We start from the raw sequence: 14,241 nt of genomic DNA, 5'->3' as shown, positions 1-14,241 counted from the left end.
TATCATCAATTTTTTAACATGGAATGGAATATATACTGCATGTTACTAAAGCAAACTCTCTCGTATACTTTTTAACTCTTAAAAAAAAAATCTTAAAAAACAACCAACCAGTTTATCCATCAGAATGAGTTAAAACGGATGTTAAATAGGAGTTGTTAATTTTTAATTCATTTTTAAATGTTGATACTAGAAGGTAAATGTTGGACAATTTGGTCTTTCTATTTAAAAAAGTAGTCGCTGGGTTATGTTTCTAGGAATGGTCCTCTCCTTTTCTCAGTGTATGGACAGCCCCTCGTTTCAGAATCACTGCTTACTGAAACAGCATAAACCCTGGTCTTTAAAGTAGCCTAAATATGTTCTATCAACACTTTCTCTTCAATTTTATATAGTTATAGTTGTTGCCTATGGTCCTGAGTCAGCCAAGCATTCAAGCATGTACTTAACTTTAAGCAAGTGAATAACCCATCCCTATTTGGCAAAGCACATAAGCACTTATACCCTTCAAAGCTGACTTCATGGGGACTAAAGCATCTGCCTAAAAATTAAGCACATGTTTGAATGCTTTGCTTAACTTGCGCCATAAGCAACAAATGGGTCTCTGTTTAACATAGTATTCCTGCTTCTCCTTTCTTCTTCCTAAAGTGCTCATAGAATAATGTATCATAGTAATATTATAAGGCCGACTATAACTGTATGCATAATTCTAAAGATACTTCCCTAAAAGCAGCCACTATGGACCTGTTCCAAAATGCACTAGAATCCATGGAAAGATTCACTGTGCACTTTGGATCCAGCCCTATATTTGGTGTATAGTTCCTTCAAGGTACTGATCCTTTAGGAAGAAGAGAAAAAATAGAAATCCAGATGACGGTGTTAAGCAGAGAAGCATTTGTTCCCTGAATTAAGATATATTATTTTTAAAATAGTGCAACTACTAGTGGTAAACCAAGTACAACTGTAATCATACAAAAAATTCAATAAAAATAGAACATGGTGTTGGCAAAACATTAGGCTATTTCCAAGATTTAGGCTACTCTGTTACAGTAAGCAGGAATTTTAAAGCTTTTTCCTTTAATATACGTAGGTTCTTTTTGTAACAAAAAGAAGAGCTACCAATGAGAGCCAGTGTATTAAAGACAAGTCAAATAAGTGCAGTATTGCCAACTCTGACAATTTTATCTTGACTCTAGCAATTCTGGGGTAGATTTTATCTGTCTCATGAAAATATGATGAAAGGCACCAACTCATGAATTTTCCTTGATTCAGTATGGCCACCATCTCCTATTACTGTCAATGGGTCTGAAGATGGCCATCTATCCCTACTGTCTATCTATTTGTGGAAATGAGGCTGCACTTAATAAAGATAGCTACCACCTCCCACTATTTTCAATTAGATTGAAGACACACCCACAGGCAAAATGGCTACCGCTCAGTTCAGGGGTTCTTGACGGGACATAGACTGTGAGGAGCAATATGGATACTATGAAAGGTGGATGGGACAAGTGAGAGGGGGTAGGCATGGGGGAACAGGAGGCAATTTAGGAGTTACAGGGAAATGGGTTGCAGGGGATGTCAGGCGCAGGAGGGAGGGGTGGGTGTCCAGAGAAGTGGGAGGCAGATAAGGTGATCACATAGCTAGTGTGAAAAATCAGGACAAGGGTGGGGGGAATAGGCACCTATATAAGGCAGAGCTCCTAATATCAGGACTGTCCCTATAAAATCGGGACATCTGGTCACCCTAGAGGCAGGAGCACTGCCAAGTCTTGGGCAGAGAAGTAGTAGGGGGGAGATTCAGGGAATTGTTGCTTCTTGCAAAAGCTGAACCAATCTCATAGTATGCTTGAACCCCATATCTCCTGTGGGTGAACACTATTCACAAAGTGATCATTCCATATCTGACCTGTCAGTCCCCATCCTCAAGGAAACCTGCACAACACTTTCAAAAGACAAGCCTGGGATCTTAAATTCATAACTTTGCTAGACACTAAAAATCATGGACTAAACAGAGACATTGGATTTATCGCTTATTACTGTAGAGAGGGTTCATCCCTTTCTGGGGCAGCAGGAAACCACACCGCCTCCCTTAGTCCTTGCACGGCCCCCTGGGGAATCGGTCGGGTCCCAGGAGTCCTGGTTCAAGTCGTCCGGCAGGGGGCTGAGCACACACAGGTAACAATTAGAAGATAACAAACCCAGGCCTAGGTCAGGGCGGGGCAGCGATGGGTTCCAGGCTCAGGCGGGGGCTGAGCAGCAGTTTAGATAGTCAACAGGCCCAGGGCGGGGCAGCAATGAGTTCAAGGCTCAGACCCTCGGGCAGAGACTGAGCAAACATAGGTAAATAGCAAACCCAGGTTTCAGGCTCCGAGGGGCCTGGGAGAGGGGGAGACTGCCACCCACGCGTTGGGTGGCAGGGGGGGACGCAGGTCCACCCACTCCACTGCATCCCAGCCTGGGACCCTAGCAGCAGCCAAAGGCCCACTGCTGTCAGTGGGAATCCCAGCCGCAACACACTGACATGGGTTCCGGCTGTGTTGCCACAAGACTCAGGTCGGCTGCCCCCGGGCTACTTCCCAACTTCCCCTCTGGAGGTACCTGGGTCAAAGGGGGCCCTCGGGGGCGGGGGGTCGATCACCATTGGATGCAAGGGGCAGCTGGCGAGGGGTAGGCTCAGCGACTCTCCCACACGCTGATCCGTGTCAAATGTTGGCTGGTCAGGCCAGTCTCCAGGTCCGCCACTGGATGCTGGAGTCTCCCCAGTGGGAGCTGGGCTGGAGACTGGCTGGCTGCCTCTCGAGCGAGCTCTGGGGTTGGGCTCTTATACTTCCTGTCCGGCCTCTGACCCTCTGGGGGGCATGCTTGGAGTACTCTGACTCCGCCCACTCTGGTGTCCAGCAGAGCTAGTCCCTCTCCGGGGCACCAGGGAACCACCCCACCTCCCTACAATTACAAAAATGTATAACCCAGTAACAACCCTCCAAGTCGTCCCGGAGCTGCCTTTCCAACCCCTCCTTTTCTCCCCGCCTATGACTGGAAGGGTGTTAATGGGCCACTTCATCTTGAATGGTCCCATGAAATATGAGTTAACTACTTATGCTAAACAATCTGACTTGAAGAAGAGCTCTGTGTAAGCTCAGAAGCTTGTCTCTGTCACCAACAGAAGTTGGTCTAGTAAAATTACCTCACTCATCTTGTCTCTCTATTGAGACATTATCACTTATGTACATTAAAAAGTTATTTCATCTGTGAATCTGTAACTCATCAACCCTACACATTAACAAATTCTATGTGTGAGTGTGACTTATGTTGCCTTAATTAGGTCAGTTTGTCTGGAGCCAGCCCATTTTTTCCCCAAAGAAAATAAGCTAGGAGGAAGAACAGGAGTACTTGTGGCACCTTAGAGACTAACAAATTTATTAGAGCATAAGCTTTCGTGGACTACAGCCCACTTCTAAGCTAGGAGGGGGATTGTTAGCAGAGGGCAGTTCCCCTACCTTAGGGGTGAGGAGGGGGTGAGCGGAGTCTCCATCTGAGCAGCCAAGGAGATGCATTTCTGTGTGCCTTTAAGGTTGACTTTTCAACCTAAAATCATCTCAGACACATTAGCAGAGGACTAGAGGGGAGTTAAAAAAAAAGTCAAAAGACAGCCTAAAAAACATGATTTGATAGATTTTTAAATCAAAATGTTGGGCCCCAGTCTCGTGATTTTGGGTGATTCTTTTCTCTTGAGACTGGTAATACTATATCTAGTCTTTAGTCAATGGTAAGTAGCCCCTTAACATTCTTTCAGGCCCCAGCACAGTAAGTTTAGGTACAGGCATAAGCTGTGTTTACATTCAAAACCTTGCTCCTTTGACATCCATGGTAGTTTTGCCATTGACATCAAAGGAATCAGGATTTGGCCCTTATTTTATGAAATGTTATATTTAGCATATATCAAAAGTAAGCAAGGTGACTGTACAGGGCTCACTGTCCTAAAGCACCCCCTTATGGTGAGACCCAGCATCACATCACTTACACCTCAGTTTCCTCACACTGATCTTTGGCCTATTCCTGCTGTGAAGGTGACTTGCTTCAGTGACTTGACCCTCCAGCTAAATCATTAACAAAACTCCACCCCTCCCAGAGTATCCATGTCCAAAGCAATAAAAAAAAAAAAATAATAATAATTGCCCTTGTCTCAAACCCAGGGCCGGCTCCAGGGTTTTGGCCGCCCCAAGCAGCCAAACAAAAACAAAAAAAAGCCGCGATCGCGATCTGCGGCGACAATTCGGCGGGAGGCCCTTCGCTCCGAGCAGGAGTGAGGGACCTTCTGCTGAATTGCCGCCGAACAGCTGGACATGCCGCCCCTCTCGGAAGTGGCCGCCCCAAGCACCTGCTTGGAAGCTGGTGCCTGGAGCCGGCCCTGCTCAAACCTTCCTTCCCAAAGGGTCTGTCTTCTCTCTTCTACTACAAGCACTGTTCTGCCCAGCCTCTGTGCTCAGCTTTTGTCCTGCCTAGGCGGCTTACCATCTCTCCCCTCAGCCCCCCTGGCCTCCTTGAGGTTGCTCCCTGCTCTTTCTTGAGGACCTCTTGTCCTCCTCAGGCCTCTACTTGCCTTCTGCTCTCTTATCCAGTTGGTTCCCCACTGCTGGGCTTCCTTCCTCTTAAACCCAACACCTAGTGCAGGTGTAGCAGGGCAGGGCTCATTGAACAGGGCTGACTAGCCCAAGGGCTCTGGGCTCTTAAAGGGGCAAGCTGCCCGGTTACGGTAGCAAATGTGATTCATTTGGTAACACTCATGCCACTAGGTCATAGTGGATTCAAGTTCCAGATCAGGACCTGAGCTCATACTCAAAGCCAACATAGCAATGAAGAGTCTGTATTATTATTATATTACAGTTGCAGCTAGGGATTCCAACTTTTTATCAGGACCTCATTTTGCAGTACACTGTACAGACAAAGTAAGAGACAATCCCTGATTTGAAGAGTTTATAATCTAAATAGACAAAGCCAGATTATTATTATTATTTTACAGATGGGGAATTGAGGCTGTTTGTACATAGCATTACATAAAGCAGTTTTAGATCATTTCAGAATGAAAGACATCACATAAAACCAAAATTTGGTTTTCAATGTATTCTAAAATGTATTATATTTTTATTGAGGATATTTCCACAAAATGTCCTATAATGGCATTTGGATACCAGTGATGGGTGTCCTAGAAAGGATGGATGGAGAGAGATTGTCAACATGATCATTTTAAATAAAATTTTAACAAAAATTAGTAAACAGATGAATAAGTACTGTTCTCTTTCTCACTACAAAGCCATATTTTTGGGGAAATATGGATAATGAGGCCATTTGAAAATAGTGGATCATTAAAGAGTCTTCCAGAACTTCTAAATGCTATAACTGCAGTGTTTGTTCTTCCAGTACTTTGCAAGAACAGAAGGGGGAATTACGGAAGCGCCTATCCTACACTACCCACAAACTGGAAATGCTTGAAACAGAATTTGATTCTACTCGCCAATATCTTGAAATTGAACTGAGACGTGCTCAGGAAGAACTTGAAAAAGTAACCGAAAAATTGAGAAGGTGAGTATTTTTTTTAAATAAATAAACTGCATTGAGAATATACAAACTACTGTACTTAACAATGTAAAGATATGCACTCCATTCATTATATAAACATGTTTATAGTACACTTTACACCCACACACATATTTGTTACATACCACACACATATATATTGATATATGTCTATGTGTGTTACACATACATATATATGTATATTTGTGTGTGCATACAGTGTATATTGTATACATGTTATGTAATCTTTATATAATTAATGGCATATACATACATACATGTGTTTATATATTATAAACACAAAGGATATTGATATTCCCTTTAGTAAGTACAGTGTAACTGCATTGATATTCGTTGAGTTATTCTGCATTTACGCTGGTGTAAAAGCAGAATTAGGCCCTGTTTTTCAAAGCTGAGCAAAGTTTATGTTCAGTATATGAAATGTTATGAAGTTTCATATCATGGTGTGGTAAAACATGTTACATTTACTTCCAAAAAGTATGACGTGAAACAAAAAGCCTTCTATTTAAAATGAATACAAACTGTGCAGAAAAAAGGCACAGAGCTGTTCTAAATTTAGAGCCCAATCAGTATAAATAATAGTAATAATCTACAAAAAGAACAGGAGTGCTTGTGGCACTTTAGAGACTAACAAATTTATTAGAGCATAAGCTTTCGTGGGCTACAGCCCACTTCTTCAGATGCATATAAAATGGAACATATATTGAGGAGATATATATACACACATACAGAGAGCATGAACAGGTGGGAGTTGTCTTACCAACTCTGAGAGGCCAATTAAGTAAGAGAAAAAAAATTTTTGAAGTGATAATCAAGATAGCCCAGTACAGACAGTTTGATAAGAAATGTGAGAATACTTACAAGGGGAGATAGACTCAATGTTTGTAATGGCTCAGCCATTCCCAGTCCTTATTCAGTCCTAAATTGATTGTATCTAGTTTGCCTATCAATTCCAGCTCAACAGTCTCTCGTTGGAGTCTGTTTTTGAAGTTTTTCTGTTGTAAAATAGCCACCATTGACTTAAAAGGGAGCAGGCTCTAGCCTTAAGTGCGTACAAGTCATTTTTGAAAAATTCTGAACCAAAAGATTCATTTATTTATGAAAAAATGCAGTTGAACTTTTCCTGAAGGCATCATCATCATCATCATGTAGGAAAACGGACAGTGCATCACACCTAATGCAGGTAACAAAAGTACCTTTCCAAGTAGAAATGGAAATCTTGCATAACATTTCTTAGTTGGACTGTAGCACTAATATAAGTGATAACAGGTAATTGCTATAAATAAAGAATTTTTAACAGATTGAATTTTAAGACACCAGTACAGGAAATCATGTTAGCACATGCTTAAAATTAAGCTACATGCTTTCCTGAATCAAGGCCTAAATCAGAGATACAGCATATACCACTTTACATGATTTTGTTATCTACAGGCTTCTATGTAGAGCAGGCAGTCAGCTATCCACACTACTTATCTGTCTACAACATATTTTTTCCCTTCTCTCCTATTGCTTCATTTACATCAGAGCAGTTCAAAGTAACTCCATTCTCAGTGCAGTTTTCTTCAAATCCTTTCACAGTGTTTTCCAATAAATGGCAATGTTAACCATCCTTCTTACTGTACATTAAATTACTTTTCCTGAAGAAGTACATTTTGCAGGGCAAGTGGAAGGTTCAGGTATAGAACAGGGAATATTTGGGTCTTTCTGGATTTGAAATAATATTTTACTTCAGGCATATCCTGTTTAAAGTGTAAGTCAGATATTTCACAAAAACAACGAGGAGTTCTGTGGCACCTTAGGGTATGTTTAAGTCGATCTAAGATACGTCAACTTCAGCTACGCTATTCTCGTAGCTGAAGTTGCATATCTTAGATTGATCCACCCCCAGTGTAGACCAGGCCTTAAAGACTAACAGATTTATTTGGGCATAAGCTTTCGTGAGTAAAAAACCCCACTATTTCAGTCATGTTATAAAATACACACAAAATGTGTAGCCAGACTGGAAATTAATCTGAGATGCTACCTTTTCATGCAACTTTTAAAAGAGCATACAGGTAACTCGTTCACTATGCTTGGAATACTTATAGGAACATGCCTCGGTATTTAAGTATAGTAACCATCTTCTGCCATACCCGCTTCAACTTTGCCTTTTAGAAAATGTGCAGTAAACCTTGCATCAGGTTTATATAATTTCTTCCCTACCATCTCTGCTTATTTATAATATACATTTGGATCTCAGAAGGAGCCATTATAAAAAGGCTAATCATGTAGTCAGTGGGAGTTTTGCCAGAGTAAAAACAACCTCAGGCTTGTAGACAGGTTGTTTATATAGGTAGGGCCTGATTTTCAGAAGTTCTGAGTGTGATGGATTGGACCCCCCCGCCGCCTTCCGGGCCTCCAGCTGATGTGCTGGGGTCTCATTGAGCCCACCTATCCCACCAGCCTGGGTTCCCCTTACTCTGTGCTGCTGTGACAGGCTCTCAAGCCCCTTCCAGCACACACACACACAGGTAGAGACACACCCAGCTATAGAATCACACAGTCTGGAATCAGCTCTGTATGGGAGGACTCAGCTTGGGGAATTTCCCAGCACTCCTGTGCCCATACCCTCTGGAGCAGTGGTGGGCAACCTGTGGCCTGTCAGGGTAATTCGCTGGCGGGTCACCAGACAGTTTGATTACATTTGCATGGCCGCCCACCATTCCCAGTGGCCGTGGTTCACCATTCCTGGCCCTTGGGAGCTGCAGGAAGCAGCAGCCAGCCCATCCCTGTGGCCTGCACCGCTTCTTGCAGCTCCCACTGGCTGGGAATGGCGAACCAGGGCCACTGGGAGCTGCAGATTTACATGCAAATGTAAACAAACTGTCAGGCGGCCTGCCAGTGGATTACCCTGATGGGTTGCATGTGGCCCGCGGACCGCAGGTTGCCCACCAGTACTCTGGAATGTAAACCCAAAATTATGTTGCATTGCATTGTATAGAGATCTATACATCATAAGCTCATGAAATTCGCCCCCTCCCTCAATGTGGAGGAAGATATACACAATTTCCCTCTCCCACCCAGTTATGAATTGCATAAACTGAGTTTTAGAACAAAAAACAAGTTGATTAACTACAAAAAGTAAATTTTAAGTGATGAGGGATAGCAAACAGAACAAAGCAGATTACTGAGCAAATAAAACAAAACATGCAAACTAGACGGAATACATTAAAGAAATTGGCTACAAACAGTAATTTCTCTCCCTAAAAGTTGTTTTATGCAGGTTGCAGAGTTTCTTGAAGGTAAACTGCACTGCTTGCAGTTTAAATCTCCAGGTATACCCTTCACAGGCTGACCTTTCTCGCCTCTGCTCAGCCCCTGCCTCCCCCAGCTTAATTCCTTTGTTTCTTCAGCTGTTTTCAGCAGTCTTCCTTCTTGGGTGGGGAGGAAGTGGAGAAGAATCTAGATTGACTCACTCCCCAGCCTTAAATAGGATTTGTATTTGGCAGGAATCCTTTGTTTCCCAGTTTGACTCCCACCCCCTTCCCGTGAAAAAGTACCAGCACGTCAAGATGGTATCCTGTTCCAGGTGACATGATCACATGACCCTACAGTGTTAAAGCAGCATCCCAGGAAACTTCTCAGGAAGGAGGGAGATTAGTATCCCATTCAAGCTATTTGCATACTTCTGGTGGGCGTTCCCCAGGTGAAAACACAGGTGTAATTATTACATAGTCCATATTTCTAACTTCAGATACAGAAATGATACATGCATACAAATTGGATAATCACATTCAGTAAATCATAACCTTTCCAATGATATCTCGCATGACCCATCTTGCATAAAACATATCTTAGTTATGCCATATTCGTATCATAACAATATTTCTATGAAGAATATGGGGCATCACATCACACTGAGCACTTAGTACTTCAGTTCAGGTCAATGAGCCAGATCCAGTGCCTGTTGAAATCAATGGAAAGACTGCTGTTGACATCAGTGCACAATGGATCAGGTTCAGTGGATGCTGTGGACGTTCAGAACCTCCGAAAGTCAGGCCCATAACGTGTTTCATTCATTGCAAAGAACATTATCAGTGGAAAGTATTAACATCAAATGACTATAAGTGCTTCTCTAATACTCTACTTGGTAGTTGTTTTTTTATTACGAAGAAAATTTATACAAAAAAAATTATGTTCCAGGCAGGTGATTTCTCCTCCGAAGACTTATCATGTGGGAAGCCCAAAATACTTTACAAGGTGAGCTTTAAAAATTGTTTCTATTGAGAATAGCAAAAACATAAAAAAATAAGGCAAGATAAACACCTAGAAATCCCCAAACTGGAAACAGATAAACATTTTAAACAAAAGTATGATCCAAAAGAGTGTCAGCAACATGTAAAAATAACTATATGAAGATCAGTGTGTAAGGAACAGTAAGAGCAATATTATAACATCAAGAATTTATCTCCCACGTTGTTCATTTCTAAAGAAAGAGAAAGGTAAATGTGAACAACTGTACTAGATAAGCACAGAGTAACATGGTCCCACTTGTACGCTAAAAAACATTTCAGTCATTAAACTTGTACTGCTGCTCTGAGCAGCATTCTCCCTAAAAGCTGGAAGCTCCATTAGCCATTGCTTCGAAAGCCTCCCACACCCTTAATTTAATCTACAGTAATGCCAAAACAAACTGTCTTTTTTGTTTGTTTTAAACACAACTATATCCTGTTTAGAGAGGGCACATTTAGATGACTTGATGGCCTATCATTCTCTAAAGGAGTAGGATTTTCTAAGCACACCATGTTGACCTATACTGCCCCCACTGAATTCAATGGTAAAATTTCCATTGACATCAGAGGGAGCAGAGTTTGGCCAATGCTGAGCAATTTTGAAATTCCCACCCTTAAACCATAGTTCTGCTTTGAAAAGTGGCTGAAATGGCATTGTGGGGTTCCGTGTGCCTCACAATGATTTGCATATCATAGAATCATAGAAATGTAGAGCTGGAAGGGACCTCGAGAAGTCATCATGTCCAGCCTCTTGTGCGATGGCAGGACCAAGGAAACCTTGCCCATCCCTGAGAGGTGTTTGTCCAACTTGTTTCTAAAAGTGTCCAATGATGGGAACTCCATGACCTCCCTTGAAAGCCTATTCCAGAGCTTAACTACCCTTTTAGTTAGGAAGTTTTTCCCAATATCTAACCTGTGTTGTGTTTAAGAGTGTGCTCAGTTTAAAAGTAAAAAAAAAACAACCATGCATTTTGACTACCAGTCCCAAAAACTCAAACTGAGCTCAACGAGACCTGCTGGAATCATTCCTTCTTTTGCACCCCAACCAGTAATAAAGGTTCTGCTGGTCAAATTAGGCCCACGTCCACACCTGTACAACTCTCAGATTATGCCTTCAGTAACAACTGTGCAAAACCCATTGTCTCCACTTGGAATTTAGAGTAGAATTCTGTTGATGCACAAGAAGTAAAATCCACTTAAACATACGTGTTTAAGTGCTTCGCTATAGAGGGATGGACTTCAGCATGTATTGAAGTGGGTTCCTGAACAGGGGCCTCGCAGCTGTGTTGGCTCCTTTGCAGTGCTGGTAGGAGAAAAAGCATCTTATATTTGTAAGAAAGTAGATAAAACTTTAGAGTACAGACAAGAAACAAACCTGTTGAAGAAGAAGGTGCCATTTGTACAGTCACTCTTCAAAGCAGAACTGCTATCTAGGTGAAATTTCCTCCTGTGCAGAGGGCCAGCCGCACAAGGCCTATGCTTCATTTAACCCACATTTTGAGGTCTCAGTGCATAGGCTTTGTATGAGCTATCTGCACAGGGGTGAATTTTACCTTGCAAGGGGAAGGTATTTTCTGCTACATTAGACCACATAGATATTTAATAGTAGTGATGATCAGAATTCTTTTTATTAGACCCTGAGAAACATATGAGCAGTTGCACTGCACGGGTGCACACACCCACACATACAGAGCACAAGGGTGCCATACAATTTGAATTTACTACAGGACACAGAGAAGGCACCAAAAACATAATAAATGAACAGGGTCACATCAAATAATTCATTCTTTGTAAAAGGCAATTCATAGCTTAGTCAACCCAATTACCACTGAAATTTACAAAGCTGACAGATTTTACAATATAAAAGTCTTAGACACTGCAAAATTCAGACAATCGGGGTGAATGCTTTTCTCTACAAGTGGGGCTATGATACCATTTGTTCATTTGATCATTGAAGGTCAGATTAATTTTCTCCACTCCTGCTTTATTTTTAAATGTATTGCCAAAAGATTTTATTTAATTTTATTATATTATTTTCCTTTCATACCTTTAATGCTTTTTTCCATATATTTCTGAGTCCATTTCCCCTCTCCCCATTCACAGTACTGACACTTCTTTTGGCTCCGTGGGTCTTTTATTTTTCCAGTTTGGGTTTTGTGTGTGCGTGTGTTTATCTACTTTATTTTGATTACCTTTGCAGTTCTCAATAGAACCTCTCTCTGAAGCTCAGCTCCTTCTATATTGTGGGGGTTTTCATAGAAATGTAGGGCTGGAAGAGACCTTGAGAGGTCATCTAGTCCAGCCCTCTTCACAACCTCCCTTAGAAGCTTATTCCAGTATTTAACTATCCTTATAGATAGCAAGTTTTAACTTAGATATTGGGAAAATCTCCTTTGATGAAGATTAAGCCAATTACTTCTTGTCCTACCTTCTGTGGACATAGGGAACATATGTGAAGACCGTTATTAGGTTCCCCCTCTCCCTTGCCCCATCTTCTTTTCTCAAGACTAAACATGTCCAGTGTTTTTATCATTTCCTTATCGGTCAGGCTTTCTAAACCTTTTATTGTTTTTGTACCTCTTCCTCTGGACTTTTTCTAATTTGTCTACATCTTTTCTAAAGTGTGGTGCCCAGAACTGGACACAGCATTCCAGCTGAGACCTCACCAGTGTCAAATAGAGCAAGATAATTACCTCCCAGGTCTTACATACAACACTCTGTTAATACACCCCAGAATTATATTAGCCTTTTTTCACAATTGCATCACAATATTCACTCATATGCAATTTGTGATCCACTGTAACCCCAGATACTTTTTAGCAGCACTCCTGCCTAGCCAATTATTCCCCTTTTTGTAGTTGCACATTTGATTTGTCCTTCCTAAGTGCAGTATTCTTCACCTTATTCAATTTCATCTTGTTGATTTCAGACTAGTTCTCTAAGTTCTCATTGGTTCTTTTGAATTCTAATCCTGTCCTACAAAGTGCTTGAAACCCCTTCCAGCTTGGTGTCTTCCACAGATTTTATAAGCATAATCTCCACTCCATTATCCAAGTCATGAGTAAAAATATTGATTAGTACCAGACCAAGGACAGACCTCTGCAAGCCCCCTCCCTGCCCCCCACAGTTTGCTATCGAACTATTGATAATTACTCTGGTCTTTCAACCAGTTATGCACCTGCCTTATAGTAATTTTATCTAAACTACATTTCCCTAATTTGCTTATGAGAAATTCATGTGGGACTGTCAAAAGTCTTACTAAAATCAAAATGTATCATCGCTCTTGCTTTCCCCCTATCCACTCACCAGTAATCCTGCAAAAGAAGGAAATTAAAGGGTTTTGTATGATTTGTTCTTGTCAAACCCATGTTGGCTTTTATTTATAACCCTATGATCCTCTAGGTGTTGACAAAATGATTGTTTAATAATTTGTTCCAGTATCTTCTCAGGTATCGAAGTTAGGCTGACTGGTCTATACTTCTCCAGATGCTCTTGGTTCCCCTTTTTAAGTACCTTTCTCCAGTCCTCAGGGACTTCACCCATCCTCCATGAGTTTTCAAAGATAGTCACTAATGGTTCTGAAATTGTTTCAGCTAGTTCCTTTAAGTACTCTTGGGTGAATTTCATCAGGTCCTGTTGACTTGAATACATCTCCCTTATCTAAGTATTCTTTAACCTGTTCTTTCCCTGCTTTGACTTGTGTTCCTTCCCCCTTGTTATTAACATTAATTGTGTTAAATATCCAGTCACAGTTTACCTTTTTAGTGAAGACTGAAGCAAAATAGGCATTAAACAACTCATCTGTCACCGTTTTGTTGAGGTTTGGCTCTTGCTTAGTGAGTTTTGTTAATTTTCTAAAAATTTTATTTAAAAAGGAGTATTTCAGAGAACTAGGGTTTACATGCTACAGTCCACTAACTCGTGTGGATAGAACAAACCTGGATGGAAATGGAGTAGGAGGAGCAGGGAGCAATAGCCCATGACACATTCCTACTGCACCCATTGAGTGGGGGCACTGTCAGAGTGAAGAGTTTAATATTAGAAGGGACCACCAGATCATCTAGGGCTTGTCTACACAGAAACCGCTACTGAAGCACAGTGGTGCCACCACACCAGTGCCACTGCAGCGTTCCAGTGAAGATTCTACACCAAAGGGAGAAACCCTCCCGTCAGTGTATGTAATCCACCTCCCCAAGTGGCAGTAGCTCAGTTGATGGGAGAATTCTCCTGTCGGCCTAACACTGCCTACCCCGGGGGGTTAGGTTGGTTTAAGTGCATCGCTCAGAAGTGTCAATTCCTAGTGTAGAGCAGGCCCTATGCTGACCTCCTGTATATCACAGGCCACCAATGCTACCCAACATCCACACTAAACCCAACAACT

The 14,241-nt window shown here is 41.7% G+C and overlaps 1 protein-coding gene across 5 annotated transcripts in view; it reads left to right on the top strand.

Moving 5' to 3' along the window:
* BEGAIN (brain enriched guanylate kinase associated) overlaps positions 1-14,241 on the top strand; it is a 240,403-nt gene that overhangs the window by 143,319 nt on the left and 82,843 nt on the right. For 3 of the 5 annotated variants that reach the window (XM_054026958.1, XM_054026954.1, XM_054026957.1), the window contains 2 exons: positions 5,413-5,574; positions 9,772-9,828. In XM_054026958.1, coding sequence (XP_053882933.1) covers positions 5,413-5,574; positions 9,772-9,828 — 219 coding nt within the window. The remainder of the gene's footprint in view (positions 1-5,412; positions 5,575-9,771; positions 9,829-14,241) is intronic. The other 2 variants (XM_054026959.1, XM_054026956.1) reach the window with 1 other exon arrangement.

Source organism: Malaclemys terrapin, chromosome 4 (genome assembly GCF_027887155.1).
Source record: "Malaclemys terrapin pileata isolate rMalTer1 chromosome 4, rMalTer1.hap1, whole genome shotgun sequence".
Classification (NCBI taxonomy): domain Eukaryota; kingdom Metazoa; phylum Chordata; order Testudines; family Emydidae; genus Malaclemys; species Malaclemys terrapin.
Note: the sequence above shows the minus strand (reverse complement) of the source record. Positions and strands in the feature narration are given on the sequence as shown.